General features: G+C 37.4%; 2 protein-coding genes across 11 annotated transcripts in view; both read left to right on the top strand.

The window, feature by feature from the left end:
- LOC105232472 (serine-rich adhesin for platelets) overlaps nucleotides 1-25,566 on the top strand; it is a 221,075-nt gene that overhangs the window by 176,382 nt on the left and 19,127 nt on the right. For 9 of the 10 annotated variants that reach the window (XM_049458687.1, XM_049458683.1, XM_049458678.1 and 6 more), the window contains 2 exons: nucleotides 13,835-14,439; nucleotides 14,512-14,733. In XM_049458687.1, the coding sequence (XP_049314644.1) occupies nucleotides 13,835-14,439; nucleotides 14,512-14,733 (827 nt within the window). Of the gene's footprint in view, nucleotides 1-62; nucleotides 255-13,834; nucleotides 14,440-14,511; nucleotides 14,734-25,566 lie in introns of those variants that run through there. The other variant, XM_049458716.1, reaches the window with a different exon arrangement.
- LOC115066576 (uncharacterized) lies at nucleotides 7,800-13,509 on the top strand. Its single transcript, XM_029552845.2, has 2 exons — nucleotides 7,800-10,987; nucleotides 11,057-13,509. Exons 1-2 carry the CDS (start codon nucleotides 8,681-8,683, stop codon nucleotides 13,376-13,378), a joined length of 4,629 nt encoding a protein of 1,542 aa, XP_029408705.2. The 5' UTR covers nucleotides 7,800-8,680; the 3' UTR covers nucleotides 13,379-13,509.

Consider the following 25,566-nt stretch of genomic DNA (forward strand, 5'->3'; position numbering starts at 1 on the left):
TTTTTTAATTATTATTTTTTAAATATTTAAAATTTTGATTTTTTTGTGCAAAAAGCAGCAGCAAGTAAATAGAAAATTCTAATATTTTTTTATAAAAAATGCAATGCGCCTTTAAAATGAATTGAATAGCAACAAAAAATGTAAATGCACTACGAATTTTGGTCTGACAACACCACTTTTGAACAGGGGTTACGAAAATTTCTGCGAATATATAGCCGCATGCAAAACTGATAATAATGATCGAGTACAATCAGGTAATTTATAATGACTTTATGAATTTATACATTTTTTCTTAACAAAAGCGAGCACAATGGCGCATAGGAGCCTAAGGCTAAGCACAGAGTGAGGTCCAGAACAAGAGACATACACAACTAATGCTTAATTATATCAATGCTTTGTAGCTGAAATTTTGTACACGTTCTTTTCTCTCCAAGCTGTTAATCATTTGTCGGAATCACCGATATCGGACCGCTATAAGATATAGCTGCCATACAAACTGAACGATCAAAATCAAGTGCTTCTATGAAAAACTTTTCTAATTGAAACGATATCTGCATTAAATTTTACATAGATTATTGTCCACGCCAACCCTTCTATCTTCGAACATTTCATTCAGTTTGAACAACTATAGCGTATAGCCTCCATACAAACTGACCGAAATGAAGTTTTTGTATGGAAAGCTTTTGTATTTGACAAGATATATTCACGAAATTTGGCATGAGTTATTGGTGAAGGCAACGCTACAATATCTAAACATTTCATTGAGATCGGAGAACTATAGCGTATAGCTGTCATACAAACTGAACCATTAAGGCAAAGTCCTTGTATGGAAAACTTTTTTATTTTACATAATATCTTCATGAAATTTGGCATAAATTATTTATCAAGCCAGTCCTACAATCTTCTTATATTTCGTTCAGATCGGACAACTATAGCATATAGCTGCCATACAAACCGGACCATCAAAATATAGCTTAAGATCTTTTTATGAACTTTTATGCTATAAGAAATGCACCTCTAAAGAATTTTAAAATCCAGTTGCTTCCAAACACAAAGTTCAAATCATTAATACCTCCAAAACACACAAAAACCTCTGCAACATAACCTCAAACAGTTGACTTCTGGGCATAACTAAAAAGGTCGATTAAGTGTCGCTCAAGCGAATGTTCAATGTTGCAATGCATAAAGGTCAAAAATTGCGGTTAAAAACCAATACGAATAAATAAAGGCACACAAATATAGGCGAAATGAAAAATGGAACAAATCGCACAGCAGCATTAAGGCGAAATACTATGCCACAGCCACATTTGAAACAATAACAGTCGTAGGGGGGTTTACAGTCGCTTAACTCGCCAGCGCCGCAGCGAGCGACCCGCACTTAAGCATTCAATTCAGAAAATGTCGAGCGAAGGCATGTCACCAGCAGCAGCAACAGCAGCGGTGGAACTAGCAGCCCAATGGCAACGAGTCAAGCCAAAGTCGTCATGTGTGACCCAAATTTGTATGAAATGCTTATTCGCATATTTGCCGCTTATTTTTGCATGCTTCCTCTTCGCTTTGCATCCAACCCCCCAAGAGGTTTCCCGGCTGGCATGCTGCACGGAAGCACATGGCGACCCATTTAATGTAGAAAATTCATTTGATGCGATTTCTCGTCGAGATTTCTTTCATTTTCATATCTCTCCACACATATACATATGCGCATGTGTCCAAGTGAGTGTGTGCGTTGCAAAAGGGCTTGAATATTGTAAAAGCCTTCAACCGGAAAAATCAGCCGCCCCCTTAGTTTGACATTTCCAGCGGCACAATGTGGTTGTAGGTATGTGTATATGAGTGTATTTGGCGCATTGTCTTGCGCCACTTTGCTTGGCACACACGACACACACACGCACACACACAGTGACATCGGCTCAATGCTAACTGTTTATTTAGCAGACAAAAATGGCATTTAGTTTGAGTACTTGAAAATTCATTTAGTGGAAATATTTATGTCATTTTCCGAGTTAAGCTGCCGCTTGTGCCCGTTATGTGAACTGTTTTTGTGTTTTTTTTTTTCTTTTCTACTTATGCCTTTTCTTATTTACTCTAGTCTGCTTTACATCTCTTTAGTATGCTGGCATTATTTAAATCGCTATTTGCCCTTGCGGCCTTTTTATTATGATTGTAAAAGTTTTCCCAGCACCTGGTCACCTTATTGCTTGGCTTTCTAAATTTTCTTGCTTCTGCAAGTGTTTTTCTTGAAATTTCCCTCGCCTTTCTTTTTGAACTATTTTGAAATGCGCCCCAGTTGTGCTTGCGCCCGCCTTAATTGCTTCTAATCGCTTTTGTCTGCCCTTTCTCATTTGGTATTTCTCTTTGCTAAGGCGTCGCACCTTGAATTTTAAGGACCACAGCGTGCATGAGCGGCCAGCATAGCATGACTGTAGAGAAAATTGCTTTATTTTCTAGTTAGTTAGTTTTCTTTTAATATTTGGTACGTCATGTATGGAAGAGCGTTGGTGTTTTTCTACTTTGGATCCCTTAAGAAAGAAGGAATCGATTCTGGAACTTTGTCTAAATTGTATTGAAGTGTGGCAGACTCTGTGAAGCCTCTACCAGGCAGGGACATTCTAAAATCCGTTATATCTTTGATTGCAACCCTGATAACTCGGAACAGTGCGCCACGAAGCCTACTTCCACCCGTAACTTCGCCGCGTACTTACTTCCGTGGGACACGTGAGTTGAGCTGTACGTGTCCCACGGTCTAACAGATGCGCAGTGACTTTTTCTGACTGCATTAAGTTATATAGGGTGAGCCATATAAAATTTTAAATTTAAAGATATGGCGTAAAAGATTGATTGCTGTGCGGCACGTAGCGCCGTCCTGCTGGAACCAAATGTGGTCCAAGTCTTCCTCTTCAATTTGCTTGAAGAGAAATTCGGTTAACATTGAGCGATATCGCTCATATTGATGGTTACGGCGGTTCCTTCTTCATTTTCTAAGAAAAATGGGCCGATGAGCTCATAAAAAGGCGTCGCGCGAGCTGACCTAACAGTGATTCGTGCTGCATTGGCTTCTCGACGATTACGTGAGGGTTTTCTGTGCCCAATGCGACAACTTCTGCTTGTTAACGTAACCATCGATGTGGAAACATCTAGACACTTTTTCCTTCATTGTCCAGCTTTTGTCGTTCTAAGATTGAAACTTCTTGATTGCCATACTTTCTACGAAGCCGGTGAATTGACTGGAGTTAATACCTGCCGACTCAGTTAATTTATGGCTAGTGTTTTATAGATATGCTACGGGTTTTTATCCGTACTTAGGAGTTCTGACCTAACCTATATTAGCATGAAGGTTTAAAAAACTTCAAACCTTTAATATTGATTTATTAGAAATGTATTTTAAATTATCGAAATTTATAACTTGAGATTGGCTCAATTAGGTGAGACAATCAAATGTAAAGGAAGCTCATGGAGTGTTTGTTCAAAGATACTCCATTTTAGCGTAAGTAGTTCGTCATTTAACTGCATTAAGTTATAATATACACGTCTTCTCTTAACCTCTTAATGACATTGCGCTTTCCCTACTAAATGTAGACTTTTTCTCCTCTAACCGTTGAATTGTTCGCGGACTTTGTATAAATTTAATCTGTTATTGCGTCCTTGTGTGCTAAATTGTGTACAACTAGGTACTAAATTGCTCAATTTATCTTAATTGCTTCATTTAGTGTGTGTTTGGTAATGGAAGAATATTTTATGATGCGAAATTAAAAATTTATGGAATGGAAATTTGATACTCATATATGTATGTACATATATCGTGAGTAAATTGGGGGAAAAAAATATACAAAGACCTAATATATTGATATTATGAAGTTATTTTGGTTAATAAAAATGCATTTGTATGGGTAATCACGTACTCTATAATTGAAAAGTATATTCTCAGCCTTTCAAGCCTCTAATTTTGCCATCAAAATTAAAGTTTTCTATACGCATCCAAAACAAATTTATTCTTAATTTCAATAGTTAAAACTATTTGGTTCTTTTCTATCTACAAATATCAAAATTCTGAATACTATTTCTATTTTTTTTTGTTTTCTCAAACTAGTCATCTTAAATCGCTTTCACCGACAAATTGTCTACCAGTATTGGTGCTCTCTTGTATAAACAGATATACTCGTATGTAAATTATGAACAATAACTTTTTTAGAAGACAATACAATAGACCTGCACTAAATACATGTTCATTCAGGTCGTCAAACTAAGCCAAAAAAATATTAAAAGATATGAATGAAAATTCGTCCTTGAATGACCTCTAGAAAAATCCATTCAAATATTCGAAACTACAAGCAGGTTGGTAACACAAATTTTTGCTGATCCATTCAGGAAATAAAGACAATTATTGCAAGGAAGGCAAAAGATATGATTTGGCGAAATTTCTAAATAAAAATTGGAAGAAAGTATTTTTAGCGAAATTTCGAAACGCACTCACGATTATATAGCGCAATTATTGTTTCTCAAATGAGGCAATTTTGTAATTTAATTTATTTTGTAGAAAACCTGAATTTAAATGTTATTTAGTTATTCAAACACAACTGATGACAATTCTTTAATAGTCTGTTATTTATTATGCATTCAAGAGTATATGGTTTTTTGAAACCGGTTTTAGATCCTCAGTCTCTTAGGCAAAGTTGTACAGAATGATCCGTAGAACATTTCCCACAAAGCGATTTTTTTAGTTTTTTTAGCACCCAGTAAATCAACAAATTAATATCGAGAATTTCAACAGAAATTTTCACTACACATTTACATATCGTCACCTAAAATGCAAAACAACGTATAAGCAAAAATATCTAAATTGAGTTTCTAATGCTTACGACTCACTACATCATATTACTTACATATATGCGGCATACAATTTTCAGCTTTCGCTCACATATATTATCAAGAAATAACCAACATATAACCATATATATAACCAATATGTAACCATTTTATAACCAAAACTCAAATTTGGTTTCAATATGAGTGGTTTCTATTATAGTGACGATATAGAGTTCCTAAGAATTATATGTCTATTATCCCATTTATTCTAATTGTGTTAAGTTTTGTTATGATTTCCGTCCATTTCGTCTAATGGCTTAGAAGAGAAAATAAAACCTTGAAAGAAAAGAAATTCAGGAGGAAATGTGCCAAATTTATGGGGCTTCCATTTAAGTTTATTAGCGAAATTTCAGTAAATTGCAAACATCAGGAAAGCCATTTTAGTTTTAGTGCCGAGTTAGTGCTTATTTTATTGGACTCACGTTAACTATTGAGGTAAACTTTATTGTACTTGTATACCTATATGCATTCAGAGGTATGCTTTATATGTATGTATGTGTGGTATATAAGCATATATTATAAATAAAAACATGAGTCAAAACTTTATTTATATTTATATAGAGCTTTGCGTTTCATACTTAAACAATGTGTTATGGAAAACCGAGATTTTTTGAGCAGTCAATAAATTTTATAATCATGTGAGAAAGTTTGAAAACTTAAGGCATTTTCTGTGTCTGGGAAACAGACTCTCTGTATAGAGGTCTATGCAAACAACCGAGTAAGAATCCTCAAATATGCTCATAAACTCGATTATCTACTAATATATAAATTAAGAAAGTATTGGCAAACTTAAAATGTTCCCTAACTATAAACTATATTCATCGACAATTACATATTTAGTAGTTAAAGACCCATCAATCAAATTCATGAGCTTTTGTGGCTACCTTTTATTGCTCTGGGATTTGCTAGCATTTCGCACAATTCAACTCACATGAGGATACCAATTCAGCTAAATATCCTTTAGAAATTTGTGAACACAATGTGTATATGTATGTACAAGTATATACTTGTATAGTATAAGTAGATAAATGTGCTTTGATTCAAAGGCAAAATTTATTGTTGGGGAATAAAGCAATGTACAGCAACAAGAACTTGTTGATTGCTATAAATGTCACACATATAACAAATGTATATGAAATTGAACTTCATAATAAGCATATGTAACATAGACAGATACCCAATGGAAAAAGCGATTGAAACTAGAACTGAGAGAGTTCTACTATTTTTTCGAAGACTAATACATGAAATTGAGGAGTGTTTAAAGAGTATATGATAGCTTTTCAACAATAGACAACCAATTTCTGAATTGAATCTTAACAATATTATTATTATATATTCAAAATTAATTTTTACAATATTTTTTAAATTTGTATTAAAATTCAAAGTGAATATTTTAAAGTTCAAAGCTTAACATATTTTATGAAAATTCTTCATGCACTATTTCAGGTAAAATTATAGATTTGAGGGGGTTAATTTGATAGCTCGTGAACGCCACGTAATTTCGAGAAAAACACGTTTGAAAATTCCGGTGTGTAGGTCACGTGCCCTAAAGATCTTATTTCCTCACTCCTGTAACTTTTCAACTACATGCAACTTCTGAAAAATACTTTACAGCATTTTCTATGAATGTTCTAGATTGGATTAATGCAAAATAAATAATAAATTTTTTTCAACCGTCACACGCGATGACCCCCTTAAACTGGAGGTGGAAAGGCATAATAGAATTAATATAATTTTCAATTACAAATTTTGTTTATTGTTGTGTCGACAGTTCACTTATTTTCGTAGTCGCTCATCACTTAGAAGCTCAGTTCGATGAGAACTAGGACACAATGGAGTTTTAATTAAAAGCTCATGCTTTTGTGATACTTTTTTTATGGTTATGCGTATTATAATTGGATAATTTGGAAACTGACCCGCTCCTTTTCGAAATAGTTGTAATCAAACAAAAATCCTCCGTCCAAGTTTTTAAGAATTTTATCTCAAAAACCTGTGTATGAAGATCGCTTGAATAGTTCTCGAGAAATCTTTCCAACCAACTTTAAAAACACAGTTTCGAGAAAAACGTGTTTAAAGACGGCGCACTTAGCCTACCTAGCCTCTAGGGCACAAGTTCTCAAGGCTGTATCTCGGAAACTATTACTCGGATCAACTTGATAATTGAGCACAAAATTCTAGAGGTATTGTATAGTATTTTTAGTATTATTAAATAATTTTTTGAAATTCGTAAACCCATGTAACCCCTTATATAAGCAGCTTTATTTTCACGAATAAATAATATAACATTATGATTAATGCCTCCCTCACTTACCAAATCAAAAGTAGAATATGAGGGTCGGTAAACAGTTCAGCCTGTCATTATCTTAAACGGTATTGCAATGCCTTATAACAATAGCGCTCTAATTTCCAAAATCAGTTTAAAATTACATTTAACAAATTTGCTTCAAAATTCTAAATGCATTTTACAAAGGATGAAGAGTAAATATTTTTTCAAACTATTCTCTTAAAGGTCGTTACAAATCAAATATCTTATATGGAATTAATTATATCAAAACAATGTTTCATGTACCTTTTCAGATAAAATTATGAAAAATTTTTGGTTAAGCTGAAAGATACTTAACCAAAAATATTTCTACGAAGCTGTTAAAGAGCTGAAACTGTTCGAAAACTAGGTGAGGTTAGGTGATTAAAAAACCAATATTTATTTGTATCTGTGAGGAGTTAGCACTAAGAGTCGTTTATAGTGTTCCTTCTTTTCAGACTGGTGAAATAAAACACGTATTAAATATTATTTTTAATGCAAATGTCATGAGACCTTAAATTATGACGATATATTAGCTGGAGAGGATCTATGTTCATATATAATCTATTATACTTTTCGATAGAATTTTCTTTCACTTTCATTCAAGAGCGATTAAGTACCTATAATGGCCTAAACTAGATACCAAATGGGTAGTAGGAATACAAAAAAAGATAAAAACTATAGAAAAGTAGGCATTATGCTATAATAAATATAATAGAAATAACGAATCTATCGGAATTCCATTACTGGGAAATCTTACCATGGGTCAAACAATATAATGTGTCACACATTCTTCTTGACTATTTTTTTTATTTTCCATCAATACACAAATAAACATTTACATACATAAATTTAAGCAAACATGATTATTGAATTGAAATGAAGGACAAAATATATGAATTGAAATTGATTTCTGGGTGTTGCGCTCAAAACGGTATCGAAACCTGTTTTTAGCACAAAGGGATCAAATAGCGGCAAGAACTGTATTTATGTGAAATATTACAAAAACTCTTAGAATTTTGTGCAAGAATTTCCATTAATTGCATTCCGCATACAGACATGTTCAAGGTTGTGCAAATACAGCGAGCGCGAAAATGTGCGCGAATGCAAAATTTCCATAGCCGAAAATGTAGCGAAATTCTTGGAAAGCGCATTGTTCATAGTTTGCGCTGCAACAAGCAAGCGCGGGTAGCAGGTGTGTGAAGGCGGTACGCTGCTGCCACGCCTCCGGTGCTTTGTCGCCTGCCGGCTTAACAACGGTGCAGAGCACGACAGGTAGCCGCCGCGTAGTTGCATGTGTGTGAGTGCGCGGATTAAGTCGTTAGCGGGACAATAAACGCCGTTTCGCTTAAGCCTTCTTGGGATATGCGCTGAGGATCACAGAATTTTTGTCCTTTTCGCGCGCATTTGTATTGTTCGCACTTGCCGGATCAAGTAATCTAACCTTCGCGAATATAAATCAATACGCTGGGGCCCAGGATATAAAACGCAAGCGCAACTTCCTCGTAGTTCAGTATGAATAAACAAATCGTCGAAGGCGATCACGCATACGAAGTGCTTATTTATCAACGTGAATTAGATAAAATCGAAAAAATAATAAAAACGAACAATATGTTGCTCAACTCAACACGAATTACTAGTGACGGAAACGCGGATTCCTCGCAACAACCGCTTTTATTGAATACTTCGTCGTTTAATAGTGAAAATTTGCAAAATTGTCTCTCCATATCGCGAGATATCGAACGTCAGGAGCGGTTACGTCAAATAAATCGTCGTTTAAGTCATCCCACACCGCTGGAGGCTACGTTGACGTATGAGGAGATTTACGAGTGCTCGTTAGAGGACGACCATTATTATACGGCACAAGATTACCAGCATTCGACGGGTCCACGACAAGTTACCGATCTGGACGTGTCACTAAGCATAAACGATTGTATGGGTTACTTCGATGAAGACGTAAATGTGGATTCGGGTCCATCTCGTTGTGATACGCCCAACAAATTGCCCAGCTATGGCACTGTTGCCGCGGCTGTTGCAAATTTCCAAACTCAAATGTCCAAGTCTATGGGTTCGCCGCCGCCGCCATATAAAGAGCATGCCTCGCCCAGAATATGTAAGCAGCCTGCCGAACCTACACCACAGACGAGCAGCAGCATACAGCAATTACGTAAAAAATACGAACAAAATATTGTAAATGAACCGAACCCCAAAATACAAGAGAAGCCACCAAAAGTGAAGGAATTACGTCGGTCGATGCCAACAGTACCATCGCCGACCTTACGCCCAAAATCACCAAAACCTACACGCAAATCGAAGGTTAAGCAAATGGCACATATGTTTAATAACAAAATTCATCAATTGATGCGTCGAGATACCAACGAAAAGAAGGGTTATAACCAAATGGATGTCACACAAACGCAGAATCTAAATCCGCCTAAGAAACAGGGTATACTGAAATCTACCAACAAGGTCCGTCGTTGGCCATCTTTCCGCACTGGCCTGCCTAGTCCAGTGCCCAGTCCACGTTTCAAGCGCAAACCCGGCCAAAATACCACCGACAAGCCATTGAGCGACAGCGAGAGTGCTTGCCTAGTTGCCGAAGATGTGTTCCGCAAACTCTCCGTGAAGGATAAAGCTTTGCTGTATAACAAATTCATTGAGGATATGGCAAAACAGCATCCGCAGTTCAGCGTACACGCACGCCTCGTGGAGGCTACGGTACAGCAGGAGTTGGAGCGCAGCGAACGTGAGCAGAAGCCACCTAAAGTTAAGGAGCTGGCACGTGAATTAGAGACCAAATTCAATTTGTCCAAACCAAAGATATCCACATGGGCTTTGAAAAGACTGGCTGAGCTACAAAAGACACCTGAATATGAGGCAGTCAATAGGCGCATTTCGATATCACCACCGCCGCCAGCCATCGCAGCTGCTTTACAATCTTTGCAAGAGCAAGATGAAGAGCCGAACGATGCTAAACAAACCGAGTGCGAAGTTGACGACGAGGAAGTGGAAACTGAGGAGTTACATGTGAGCACGCTGACCGTCGTGCTCAAGCCAAGCCCTGACAAACTGGCGCCTAAGCGAGAAGTGCCACGCATACTACCACGTAAAACACGCGAGTTGCAATTCATCCATGATATGCGCAAGATAGAGCGTTCATCGAAACGTAGTAACGAATCGATGCGCGCATCAGTCTCCTTCGAAGCTTATGGCCCACCGAAGAAAATACGACGCACCAGAGCTGAACGCCTACAACCCAAGGCCATCTTTCAAAATGCGCATATGGAGCGTTTGTTCTACAACTGGATAATGGAGAAGAATGGCGTTACCTTTGATATTACCACAGTAGAGAACAGCGAGGATTCTTTGTGTGCAAATGGCGAAGAAGTCAATACATCGAAAAGTTCGACTAAATCCAAATCTAAAGTACATGTGTTGTTGGAAAAGGCTAAAGCTAAGTTGGAAAGCGTTGAAGCACGTGTGATGAGGCGTGATAGCTATCTTTCAAAGAAAACTGAAAAGGCTTTGAAAATAATTAAGGAAACCAGAGAACAACAAGTCATCGATAAAAGTATCATCGAAGTTGAGCTGTCACACATCAACAGCAAGACAGGTACTTCCAGCGATGAAGTTCACGCTGAAACTGCTAATCGAAAAACCCAGAGAAAGGTGAAACGTCAGGCGCCACAACCACCCAAGGCAGAATCCTCTACTAAGAACCCTAACTCCGAACAAAGAAACGAGCAGGACTTCTCTTCATTGACATCTTCAGATAAGCAATCGGAAGCGGAAAGTGAATCGGGACTCTCTAGCTTACCAAAGGTTTGTACGATTAAAACTCAAATCGAAAATGTTTCATTTTCACTAACTGCCGATTTTAATACTCCACAGATTACAAGCGATGAGTCACAACCGGAACAAACCGCACCACCGGCCTATGCCAACAAAACAACCGACTTTGAATTTGCCAAACCCATCAAGCCGGCACGCAAGAAGAAGTTGCGCCGCACACTCACCTGGAAGAAAGAGAACTGTATTATTGAGAGTCGTCCCATACCGTCATCTACCGACTCTGAGAGCGATCACACTAAAGCGCCTGAGAAAATAGAGGAAGAGGAGGAGGAAGTTGTCTACGTCAACGTTATGCAACCACCCAAGCAAACTGACGATAAACCGACCAAGAACCAGATCAATGAAATGGCAGTTGCAGCGCAAGAAGCTCTCAATAAGGAGCAACAAGAAAATAAAACTATCAACGACGAAACCATAATGAATAATTTGAACACCCCACAAAAAATAAGGTCCGCCTATACACTGACAGCCATGTCCACACCTTCGGCACACACTGAAAGTGATCCCTCACCTTTAACAGAAAGCGATCCCGAGATTGGACGCAAACATAGCATACGCCAGTTGAATTTGTCGTCACCATCATTGAAGACACAGCAGGAGAAGCAACAGCCGGAATTACCGGAAAAGTCCGTAGAAACAAAAAGTGGCGTCAATAACAAATCAACTTTGGATATAACACAACCGGAGGACACGCTGCAGAAGCTTATCGATAGTTTTGTCGATCTCGGCTTCGAGACTGGCTCAAATGGCATGGAGAGTCCGGTGCGTCGTCCTGCACCTGTGCCGAAACCACGCAGAAGTAAAGGTTCTGGGCCACTTTTCATCAAACTCACACCTGAGCTGGAGAAGACACTACAACAGAATCGCTCCAGCTTTTCTTCGACACCGGTGCGGGGTATGACAACCAACCAGTCATATCAAGCATTCAACAATAATGCAGCGCGCCAACTACAGCAACAGTCTTTAAGTCCCATTGGCACACTAACTGCTGCACGTCGTCGTTCGCTGAATCCAGTGGAGGATCCACGTCGCAATTCCATAGCTATGCAAGTGATTTGCGAGGATCGTCCGCTGGAGCATGTTGATCGTTCGCAAACGCAAACGCCCCAATCGGCCACCTCCATGGAAACCAGCTTCTTCGGTAACTCGTTTAATTTGAATGTTAGCCACAACAACGAACAGCAAGAGAAAACATCCAAGTTTTGGATACGCGCTGAAGACTTCACCATTAACATGGATGTCTTCTACAATCCACCAGACCGTCTACGCTTACTATACGACATATTCAGCCAGAAGAGTAGCGAGACAAGCGATTTACACTTTGGCATCGATGATTACAAATTCTCAACACAAAAGTCGGGTGACAAAGCCGACATATCGAATCGTCTGCCCGCTATTAATGGCTGCTCACACTATTGGTTCTCCACTGGCGATCTGGCTGTACCATTCAACGGCAAATGTTTGGCGCCAGAGAAGATCGAACGCATGTTCACTTTCATAAAAGAAACGATTAACGAAAAGACACAATTACGTTTCGGTGTCGATGACTATGAATTCTCCAGAGTGCCTGATAACATGGACTCCTGTGCCAAGTTTTCAATGGAAAGCAGCTACAGCATGCTTGTGGGTCTACAAGGTACCAACAATGGTTTGGACGGACGTGGTCGTACCGCTTGGCCAAGTTCGGTCTACAACTCTGCAAATTCAAATGCCAGCTCTATAAAAACATCGGATTTGGATTGTTCAGTAGTGGGTTCCGACTTTGATGACAGTGAATTGCGTTATCTCACTGAATCGCCTACCGGCACCAATTACTATGATGTGGCCTCGGTAGATAGTGCCGACCTAATATTGCCACGCAAAAGCAATGAGACAAAATGTGAACACGTCTTCGATATGAAATTCGACTTTGATACGCTGGATAAACTCTTTGAAGAAGATCAAAAGAAAGCTCTGAACAAATCACTGGACTCGAATCATAAACAATCCATACCGGAAATGTTACAGAAACTACAGAATCAGAGGCTCAAATTGACGGCTTTGGAAAAACGCATGAAAACCTATTCGAATCACTCGGGCATCGCTGGTGCTGTCATACCGCACTCAAAGGAGTCGCCACTCTACATGCATAAATTGCGCACCATGATCCATGCTATCGATAATATTGGACGCGAAACTGATTTTAAGGCTTGCAGCATGAAACAACTGGAAAACTTCATGTTCTTCCTCACACGCTATGCCGATATGTGCTTGGCCAGCTGCGACAAACATATGAACAAGGTATTGGACGCATTGTTGGACCAGCAGCAAAAACAACAAGAGGAATTGATCAAGTCCAATAATGAATTGGGCGTGGCCTAGATCTTGCGCCCTTAGAGGATTACATACATCGACGAGAACTTCCTTCCAGATTGCAAATCTAGTTCGATATTCATTATTATTGTTTCGAAATCTTATTTATTTATTACATTATTTATATCTCTTAATAAATTTTAATTCCTCTAAAAGAAATTTTATTTATTTTCTTGTGAGATTGGGTCCACAGGGTTTGGTGAGGGTATTTCTCCAACTGTTTTATTATTCTTTGAAAGTCGTTAATAAGTTTGCGACATCGCTAAAAATGTTGCCTACATTTAGGCTTATATTGAGTAGAAAAACTCTACAATAGAGGTTCAAACACTTACCATATAAGTTGACACATATTTATTGAAAATTTCCAAAGAAAAAAATTGTTTTAATTCATATGCTCCATTTCCTGATCTTCTAAATATTATGTCTTACCAAAAAAACTAACGTCCGCATTCTCTCCACTTACAGCCACCCGAAAATGAGCTACAGAAATCGCACGATCACAATCCGGCCGCCTTGAGCGAACACCAGCTGCGTGTGCAGGCTTCACTGCAGCGCCTCAACATACCAGACTGGTTCCGACAATACAATCAGAATACATCACGCTCGCCGGAGGGCAATACGACCGCCTACAAACCGGGAAATTTCACACGCAAACGCACCACAGAATCCGGCCGTTGGGCGGGACTCAACTCAAAGACCACATCGCTCAGTTCGTTGGGCTCACAACGTTCGGATCGCAGTCCACTACTGCTCAGCCCCTCGGCGCATAGTCATCACGGCGGACAGGCGGCGCAACAGCATGGCACCGCCGGCACTAGCGTTTATAGCGCAGCTGGCGGCGGTGGCGGTGGTGCAGGCGCATTCTCGCGCTGGTCCACATCGCATCTGAATTCGTCACAAACATCGCCGAGCGTGTCGCAACGTGGCTCCTTTACACGTGGCGGCCCGATCAACTCCAGTTTCATATCGGTGGCTAGCGGACAAAGTAGTGTGATAAGAAGTTCCTACCGGCAGCCATATTTGGGTTGGCGCAGTCAGGAGAAGCTGTCACAGCGCACCCCACATGAACGGTAAGTTGGCACTCTCTCTCTTTACTCTAATTATCTCTTGTATTGAATGTCTGTTCTCCGTTTGCTTCACAGCTTGGCCTCGTCGTTACTCGCGCAACAACAACGCACATCGCCCACACAAAGAACCGCCGGCGTCACCGCGAACGGTGACAATGGCAAACTGCAGCCGGTCACACCGGAAATACAGAGCTCCATCAAGGAGGTCACCTCGGCGATTGTGCACTATGTGAATGATCAGACGCAGCAACAGCAGCAGCAACAACAGCGCAGCAGATCGGCGAGTCCCAATTCGAGGTAGGCGCAAAGCTCTAGAGAGTTGAGAAGAAAGCACAACAACAATAACGACGTTCGCTGTTGTGTCGCACACACAGACAGCCACAAAAACTAAACAGAAGCACACAAGTGTAGCGAAATTGGAAGTACTGTTGTGGCGGCTAGTGTTAAATGTCATAAATGTGTGTGTGTGTAGCACCATATTCATCCATTAGACGTACACCACGGTTTTCTATGTATTTAGTGTTGTTTAGTGCGCCCCGCCACTCTTGTAGATTGGTTCTAGAAATTTTTGTGTGCACACAGACTTTTATTTGTTACACCTAGACTTCGTTAACGGCAACAATAACAACAATTTAGCACTCAAAAAAGTATATGTCGTAGTGTTCAAAAACTGAAAAACCTGGAATCACCACCAACAACAACACCAACCCACCAAGCACCACAACTTTTTTATAGCTTATGATTATTATACAATATTATTATTGTTGTTGCATTTCTCATTTAGCTACTTGTAAATTATGATTTTGAGTTGATTCATTTAATTGATTGTTTGCTTAAATGAAGAGGAGAAAAGTGAGAGGAGAAGAGATGAAATTTGTAAATAAGCCGTTTTTAGTTGAAGAGGTAAGCGAATTTGCTATAATTTACTTCATTTTATGTGCGTTAATGCAAAGTTTTGTTTTACTAATTTCAAAAATTCATTGTTGTCCTTTGTTTACTTTAACTTTCTTGTTGTTGTATTTTATTAACATTTTAGTTGTTTATTTACTTTCATTAAAATGCATGAACTAACTGTTTTAGTTAAATATTAATCCATAAAAACATTCCACTAGTTGACAGACATACACAACATTTAAGAAGAAAGTTTAAAAAGAGGTTAGGTTAGACCAAAAAGCGAAATAGGGAAGCTACATGAGCCAAAAGTGAGAAGTAGTGCTGTCAACGCACTTAGCAACAACAACTAGACTTCTATATGATTCCCATGATGATATGTACCATTAATAATAGATAATAACGATTTTGAGAAAGTATAAAATAGTCGTTCTAGAAGTTAGATTGTAAGCGTCCATGTTGCTCTATAAGTTTTGTCGTTTGATAAAAAAACACAACTTTATGATTCAAAATACACTTTATTATTCAGTATAAGCTCCCTGAAAATTAATGCACTTGCTCCAACGATCCTCCAATCTGTGGATCCCATCTTTGAAGTGAAAATCCGGAAGGCCGGCAAAATACTCTTGAACAGCCGTTATGACCTCTTCATTTGATGAAAAACGCTTGCCACGCATACATTTTTTGAGTTCTGGAAACAAAAGGAAGTCGCTGGGAACCAAATCTGGTGATTACGGTGGATGCTCCAACAGTTCTAATTTTAATTCATGGATTTTAGCCATTGTCAAAATGCTCTTGTGACACGGTGCATTGTTCTGATGAAAAGGAATTTTTTTCTTCTGCAAGCCGGGTCTTTGTTTGAATTTTTTTCTTCAACTGATCTAAAAGTTTCTTGCAATAATATTCAAAATTAATTGTTTTACCAGTTTGCAAGTAATCCACAAACAAAATTTCTCTCGTATCCCAATAAACTGATGCTATAACCTTCATGACCGATTACCGGACGTGAACTCGTTTCGAAGCCAAGTCGCAGGTTCACACACTGTGTTTTTTGATTCAGGATCATGGTGAGTGAACGCAGCATCCATTGTGATGAATTGATCTAAAACATTAACTTTATTCCTTTTTAAAACGCTCACATGTTTGATGTGAAATGTCGCATTCGCAGATTTAGTTCCGTTGTTAGCGAACGCGGCGTCCATTGTGCACACAGCTTTCTAAAACCCAAAATTTCACTTAAAATATGGCTCACATTGCCTAATGAGAAGTGTAGAGCCTCTACTAAATCTGTCTCAGTCAATCGACGATCTTCCAAAACCATATCCTGTATTTTGGCTATGATTTCTGGTGATGTTATATGACAAATTTACTTTTAAGAATCGATACTATTTCTATCGTTGGTTTAACGTTATATGTTAAGCGGAGGTTGAAAAAAGTTTTCTAATGATTTCAAAGCAGAAATTTCGAAGATTTATGTACATATTCATGTTTTTGAGAGGTTGTTTGATCTAAGATGTTTTTTGAACGCAGATATAGTATAATAATGAGCAAATCCACCCACGACACCACAGTGACCCTCTAAGGGTGTGAGGTCTTATATAACCAAATTTAGTACGAGGTAGTTGACATGATAGTTGATGCCGTTCTTCCACAATTCCGATCGTTTTTGATGGAATTACTGACGCGAGCGCCTTAATACGGCCAAATAGAACTCCGTCTTAACCGAAATCACGAACCACCTAGATTTTTGAGCGGCTTTGGCTTGGTGTTTTTGCTTTCGGCCCGATTTTTTCCTCCATTCCAATGATTGATGACTTCTTTGCATGTCAAACTTATGAACACTGACAGTTGTAATGCGCTCCATGAATGTTGGATCGAAATTCGCACGATCAAACATGTCCAAAGTGTCCTGTTTAAAGTACCCTTTTTAAAAAAAATTCAAGTTTATCGGGACCAGTCCAGAAATAACGCGTTTCATACCCAAAATATCCACCGAACTCATTCAAATGGACTCGTAAGAAATGTCGAGCTCTTTTGACATCTCTTCTCCTCTTCAAACACCTTATTCTTCACTTTTTAATATTTTCATCAGTTGAAGAGGTCGGAGATCTTCCAGAACGGGGCATATCTTCAACGATCTTAAACTCTACTGAATTTCTGATCCTAGAAGGAAATGTCGGAGATCCTATAAACTGTATACAAGTATAGTATAAAAGATCTGTGAGACGGGCTGATCCAATTTAGACATGTGAGACTGTCTAGCTATCCTTATATATGCGATCTAGTCTCAAGTTTTGAGATATCGATCATCGATCTTGGCATCAATTATTGTCAACGGTAGAACGGTAGAACCTGAGAACAAATCATAAACCAAAAGAAATAAAAACAACAAATTTTGCTAATGACCACCGTCCAACAATAATTAAATTACAATTAACCGAAACTGTACCCGTAAATATTATTCACTCCCAAACAAGCGAATATGGCTGGCGAACTATCCGCCATACACTTTAAACTTTCTGTATAGTTAGATAGTAGTTCCCACTTGCCGCTTGCCGCTTGCCGCTTTGTCAGCTGAATTTAGTTTAGTGTTCGTTGCACAACTGCAAAATTCAATTACCGAAGCCATTACCCAAACCAGGCGCACAGACAATAACAGACCGGAGCAAAGCGCCGGCAAAGACTGCAGTCGACAGCCGAGACAGAATGTGCGGCGGAAAGTGCGAAAAATATAACTTTAGATGGACATGAAGGTGCATGTGTGTGTAACGGTGTTCTTTCACCGCGCGCAACCGGAAGTAATTGTGTTTAGAAAATATTGTTTGTTGTGCCACCGTTGGCGTTGCATGCAACCACAACTTATGGCATAATTGCCAAAAATAATTGCTTGGAGCAAAACACTAGCACAGCAACAACAACAAACAACTACATGCACAAAGAAATAGCATTTTGTTTTCAACTTTTTTGAAAAAGCTGAATATATTGATTCCAGCGCACAATTCGATTAAGCGTTCAAGCAGAAAGTTCCGCTACACGCTGTTTGAAAAGCACGTAATTCGGCCAATTCACACACATACAAACGCACAAATGTGTATGTCTATGCATGTGTCACTCTGCCTGTGTGTGCTCTTGGATTCGGCGGAATTTTCGTATATTAATACAAGCGCTGCGCTCTCCACTCTGTGGAGTCTTGCCCCAATTACTGGTCATTGCCCTTCACTGCCTCCACGAGTGTTGTGCATAGTTCAGCAATCCGATTCCCCGGTTCAGCGGCTCCAGTGGCTTGCATTTTTATTTTGCCATTTTTAATTGCGCGCAGTTTTATTAAGTTTTAATGCAAAAATGAAACAACAACACCGTACAAGTTTATATAAAAGCAGGAAAAAGTTACAAATAACAAAATATGAGTATGTTGTGTAAAATATGCTGCAATGCGAGTAAAATTAACAAACGTCTGAAAGGAAAAGCAAAGGGGAAACGACTTATTGCCTTCAAAACAAAAATATGAAGGTTATGTTCCTTCAGAATTCATAAGATGGGATTGAAGGGTTCAAAATTCTTTATATTATGTTATATACTTCTGACAGTTTTTAAATATTTAAAATGAAGTGGTGAAGACTACCATCTAGAGCGCGTATATTTAACAAAAAATTATAACCAATGTTTTTTGTCGAATTTGATCTTACGTTTATAACATTATAATAACCAAAATTACTCCATACCTATGTACCTTTAGGCGCATTTCTTAACCAAAATGAATAGGAGTTTAAAATGTAAACCGAACGTTGCCTACCTTTAGGTGGTTTCCTTATCAAAGTCACACACCTAAACCAGCTATAATTGCTATCATCACAGCTTTCAATCTTTTAAGTAGAATTATAGTACTAAGTACCTAAAAGTCTCAAGAAATACGAGTTTTTGGATTTTATTGAGTCTAAAAATATCGAAATCAGACGTACGAATGACAAATTGAAAAATATTAAACACTTAAAACATTCAAAGAAATTTTATAATCCAGAATTATTTAAACATATTATATGAGTTTTTGAGATATCGATCTGAAATTGCGTACACGTCTTTTTCTCTCTCAGAAGCAGCTCATTTGTCGAAACCTACAATATCGCACCACGATGGCATATAGCTGCCATATAAACTTACAGATCAGACTCAAATCTTCGTATGGAAAACTTTTTTATTTGGCGAGATATCTTCACGAAAATCAGCATGAATTATTATTCAAAGCAACCGTATAATGTCCGAAGAAATTGCTCCGGTCGAACGACTATAGCGTATGGCTGTCATACAAACTTGTCGATCCAAATAAAGTTCTTGTATGGAAAACTTTCTTATTTGACAAGATAGCTTCACGAAATTTGGCACGGCTTATAACCAAAGGCAGCGCCACAACCTCCGAACAAAATGTTCGGATCGGACCACTTTATCATATAGTTGTCATACAAACTAACCGATGAAAATCAAGAAATGTACCTGTGACGGGTGTTATAACTTCGTTGCAGCTAAAGTTAACGGTTCTTCTTGTTTTTAATAGATTTAGCAAAAAACAAAAAAGTAGTTCCAGTCCCAATCAAATTCAATGCACTGGTTTGCCAGCATATTTGCTAACAACCTGGGACAACCTGCCGAGCTGAGTTTGTATGCATGACGAGCATGTGGTATGTGCCAACCAAAGTAATTATTAACTCAGCCAACCGCACATAAGAATCCATTGAACCGTTAAGTAATAGAATTGTCATCACTGACATATGATTCAATAATACAAAAATTGCTTGCTGAGTGGATTTTGCGAATATGTTTGCACATACATACCAACTTGGCAATAATCGGGTACTTAATAACGTTAAGGCTCTTGTTTCTACGTCGATTCATACATACGTACTCCCATATACATTTATATGTATGTATGTTTCTAAAAATGGCTATGAAACCTTTGGGAATTGTGCTTATGAAATTGGAGCGAATTTTTAGCGCACTTCAGTTATATTTAGAATGCAGGTACCTTACCTACATATGTATATACACACAGTGCATACAAGTCAATTTACTTTTGTATAGATAGCTGTATGTTCTTTGAGTATCTCATGCACTCTGCAGCCACAACAACAATTATGATTTCATTTTTCTCTTTACAAGCAATAGCCACTGGCTTGAGTGCCATTTCCAAGCATTGCTGGTGGCAGCATTCAGCTTAGTTGGTCATTAAAATGGAAGCTTCAATATTCGTTGGCCTAGTTACCTAACACATCGAAATTTTTCCATTTCACCTCAACTAGATTTTCATATTCTTCATTGTGTGTGAATGAATGTTGTGCTGAGTAGCCCTTTGATATAGACATATTAGCAAAGTTATCGTAATAAATATGTATTGAGGTAGGAGAATAGATAGAAGCCTAAAACTATGGAGTTTTCAACTCGGTCAGTCGGAAATTGATTGAGGAAAATTGTAAAAAAAAATCGAACTAAAAATATTAAAAAATTGTTGTTCCCTCCCGTTGACCGGCTTTTAACCTGACTTCTAATGCAGTTCCTGTTACCGTCGGCCAGCCGTTGATTAACACGCTGCGAAAAAATCGAAATCATAGTACGTTATTATTAGTTTCTGTGCCATTTCATGCGCTCACTTGCTGCACCATTTCACTTTGCTCTGCTTGAGTGGAAGGCACATCGCTCATACGCCATGGTGGCCCAGCTGCTACGTGGTTCATTAGCTGAACTGCTGCTGCTGCATGTGTACACAACGGCAGGACACATGACTTTTGCCACTATTGTTGTTGTAGCTGTTTGATTTTTTGCTGACGCATGCTGGCGGCCACAATTGCACTGTCTGTGCGGTCAATGCAACAAAATGCGGCATACATACATACATATAAAGTTACATATGTAGGTCGGCAAATGTTTCACTTATTTTACACAAACCTACACAAGCAAAGAATAAACAGTGTTGTGCAGCTTATTGTGGCACAATTGCAGTGTATGTGCTCCTGTGCAGCGAACACACATACATATATACACACATATATAACAAAGTATGCAAATAGCTTTTGGCAAGCAAAAAACAATAAGTATCAATAAAAAAATGCAATTTCCAGAATTAACAGGAAGGCACAAATGGAAATAAAAATACAACAACAACAAAAATAAAACCAAGAGTAGGGAAATCAGTTGTTTTGTGAGCAAACAGTAATCAATAATTGGCTGATGCAATTAAAGGTTGAGTGTTGGTTGGCAAAAATGATTGCGACTTTGTTGGCATTTAAATTGGATATTCAATGAAAACCGCGCATAATAAATGCAGCTACAGCTGGCAGCATAACTTTAAAACAACAGGCAATTGCATCAATATTTATTGGAGAACAAGCTAAATGCTTTTGACGCCACTTTATTTTAATATTTTTCAAGGAATTATTAAAAATAAACGAAAGCATTCAATGTATGCACAGACATTTAAGCAACTTTGATTACAGTCGAAAGCTTTTTAATAAAATGAGTTAAGCTTTCATTGGCAAAAGCTTTAAAAACTTTCACAATAAAAAGCTTTAATTCAAGCTTTTAAAAGCTTTCACATTAAAAAGCTTTACTTCAAGTTTCCAAAATCTTTAAAAGTTTAAAAATCCCAAAGCTTTTACATTAAAAAGCTTTAATTAAAGCTTTTAAAAGCTTTCACAATGAAAAAGCTTTATTTCCAGCTTTTAAAAGTTTTCATATTAAAAAGCTTTACTTCAAGTATTTAAAAACTTTCACAATAAAAACCTTTAATTCAAGCGTTTAAAAGCTTTCATATTAAAAAGCTTTACTTCAAGTTTTTAAAAACTTTCACAATAGAAAGCTTTAATTCAAGCTTTTAAAAGCTTTCACATTAAAAAGCTTTACTTCAAGCTTTTAAAAGCTTTCACATTAAACCGGTTTATTTCAAGCTTTTAAAAGCTTTCACTGCGAGGCCTCAAAAGCTCTATGCAATGAAAAAACTCAAATAGAAAGCTTTCACTTTTGCCTTTAGTAACATTGTATTATATATTTTATATACATTGAAAGCTTAGTTCGCTTTGTTTTCAGTCAAATATAATAAATGTTTTCAAATTACGAAGCTTTAATTCAAGCTATTACAAACTTAATAATATACATACATATATAAAAAGGTTCCAGACAAAAAGTTTTAGACTTTAAAGAAAGCTTAATTCATTTAAAATATTTTATGCGAACTCTAAACCTTTCGAAGAAGAGAAGCAAGAATGTTTTAAGTTTTCATATATAAAAGATTTTCCCTTAAAAACCTTAATTCAAGCTTTATAAACTTTTTACTATGAACTATTACTACCATAAACAAGCTCAAGACAGGAAGCTTTCACCTTAGCTTATAGTGAAATCGAATTAACCATTACATCTTTAAAAAAAGCTCATTTCACTTCATTTTCGGTAAAATATTTTAAGCGAAATCGAAACTGTTTCGGATGAAGAGAAGCAAGAAGGATTAATTTCAATTTTCTTCCTTTTCCAATAAATATCCTCCTAACATTATATTTTTTGGTTTTAAAAATTAGCTTCCCTGGTCTATATGCTAATCTTTTTCCAGCTCTTTCCGCTTATATATACATATTATCTGTCACATACAAGTACAAGTTTAAAACTATACCGAAGGGCTTCAGCGAACGATTCAACAATCAGCTGTTCACTAACTAGTACATTAGATCGCTTTAAGGCACAATAAAAACGAAAATTAATGCTTACAAATTTACTAAGGAAGCATCCAGAAGAAAACTATAAGTCATCAGATGACGCATAGTCAAAGGGATACACACTCACACAAACACGCGTACATACATTGCGTTTGAGTACATAACAAAAACATGTTTACATAAGGACATTAAGGGCTTTTAACGCTCGTAAAATGTCGTGCGCCAGTATATATATGCACAATGAACCCAACCACAAAACAAAGCGAACAGACAATAACAGAAAACAGCATCCGCCGCGCCGCCAAGACGGAGACTACCACAACAATGCAGGAAAACAAGTGAAATGAAACATAATTTCAGGCGCCAGTGGCGCTTTTGCTACGTCATTGGATGCCTAGGCTTTCACAACTCATCGCTTTAACGCTTATTTGCACTTGGACGGACATACATACACAAAATATGTATGTGTATGTATGTATCTTTCACTAACTTTTAATTTTTTTTTTCAATGAAACGATGATTTCGCTATGTAGCGAATTTTTTTTCTGGTAGTAGTTCAACCACTCCAAGTCACCTCTGCAACACATAAGAAAAATTCATGCTACTGTCACTATGTATGTGTATGTGTGTGTGTGTTTGCCACACAAATACCTTCCTTGTACAAAACAGGCATTGCGGTATTTACAAGCATATACATACGTACATGCATACATACTTATATAGTTAGTATTTGTACGTATAGTCGTTGCTGGGTCAACATATATTCCTGTATGTCTGGCCTCATGTACTTATGTACGAAATAGTGTGACTCTGTGTATGTCTATGCGGGGTTAGCAGTACATATTACACGGTTTCAATCGCACTCTGTTTCATTGCTGCCTGCAACGTGCCAGATGTTGGACGTGTCTCTTGCGCAACGGGAGTGAAAAGTCAGTTTCCAGTTGAATACTTCTAAAAGTGTTTGGTGTTTTTTCGGTTAAAATTTCAAGTAAATAAGTGTCGAAAGTTAATGCAATTAGAAAGCCTTGAAAAAGCTTGCTTAAAACCACAGTAAGCGCTTGAGTAAAAGAAAGTTGTGTAAGCGGCGCTTGAGGACAGCTTGCGCTGAAAGTACGAAATTGGAGCATATGCACGAAAGTAATTCGCTAAGTAAATGAATTTATGAAAGGAATTTGAAAGAGAATTTTTTGTGCAAAAATAAGCGAAGCAAGTGAGTTTTCAGTTTTATAAAAAAAAAATAATTACTTTTAGGTTTGTTTTAATAAAAATTAAGGCTAAGTGACTTAGAGTATGAACCAGTAAGGTCTAAATTTTATTTAAGTGTTTGTGGGTTTTAAGTTTTATGGGTCGATGGATTAAATTTAGGAAATTTTTATGATTCATTGAAAGCGCTTTTTCGATTAAGCTTACATAACAACAAAAAAAAAAAATTACAAATTAATAGAAAAACCTAAAATAGTCTTTTTGGAAACCTACGCCAAAAAAAAAAAAATTATATAAAAAATAATCGATGAATTTAAAAAAATAAAAAAAAAATTAATTTTCAGTTCCATTTTTCATATAACAGTATCAAAATCTTCATAAAATAGCTGCTACTTTTTTTTATTTTTTGCTTGAAGTTTGAAACATCTATCGCCTGTTATGATTATTTAAAACAATATTTAATGTTCATATGCGAGTTTATACAATCAAATATATGTGACATTTTTGTGCTTGAAGTGGTTTTCGATCTCTAGGTTTACGAAAAATTTCGATATAAAAATGTAAAAATAAGCTTTTGCCTACCTTCCTACCTTCAGACATATTCTAGCAAAGTCGCACACCTTATTTCATGTTTTTTAACCACAAAAGAAATAAAATAGTAAAAAATTCAGGTTAAACAATTTAGATTTGGAATTGTTTGGGTCAGCTTAGGTTAGGCTAGGTTACTGGTCCACAGTAATGTCAGATGGTGTTACAGTTTAATTTGAGTAGAAGTACTCGTCATAAACGACGTCAACGCTTTTAGCCACCCTTATGAGGACCTTGATATATAATTTTGTTACTTTATCTGGTATCTTGAACTACAAAGTTCCAATTTTGATACTTCATCTAATCGCTTAAACGCGAAACACCTAGATATCTAAGCCGATTTCTAGATAATGCTGTACAGAAGCATAAAAGGTGTTTCAGCGTCTCTCTTAATGTGTCTACTTCCGTGCACTTTCTGCTTGTATAGACGTTACATAAGCTCAACCGCTCGCATGTGATGCCAGTAGTTTTTGACTTTTCTATAGGCAAACAGCCGTCCTGCAATCTTTTCGAGACCGTGTGAGTTAAAGGCTTGTATGTTTTCCATTAGCGCTCTTGGTTTGGAATATTTGCTTAAAAAATTGAAGTGAGGAAAAGTATGAAGAGGAGAAATAAATATACATATTTTGAATAAATGTCCAACACGAATTTTATCTAACAGTATGTTCCAGCTGCTTCTGCGGGTTCTTCCAAATAAAAAACGAAACATCTACCAAACGAAGAGAATTCTGCTGATTGGTTTTATAATTATTTAAAA

Source organism: Bactrocera dorsalis, chromosome 1 (genome assembly GCF_023373825.1).
Source record: "Bactrocera dorsalis isolate Fly_Bdor chromosome 1, ASM2337382v1, whole genome shotgun sequence".
Taxonomy (NCBI): domain Eukaryota; kingdom Metazoa; phylum Arthropoda; class Insecta; order Diptera; family Tephritidae; genus Bactrocera; species Bactrocera dorsalis.

Excerpts from the sequence above, each read along its gene's own strand:
- LOC115066576 (XM_029552845.2), top strand. The coding sequence starts at position 8,681 with ATGAATAAACAAATCGTCGAAGGCGATCACGCATACGAAGTGCTTATT. Across the intron at positions 10,988-11,056 it reads GACTCTCTAGCTTACCAAAG|ATTACAAGCGATGAGTCACA; the intron begins GTTTGTACGATT and ends AATACTCCACAG.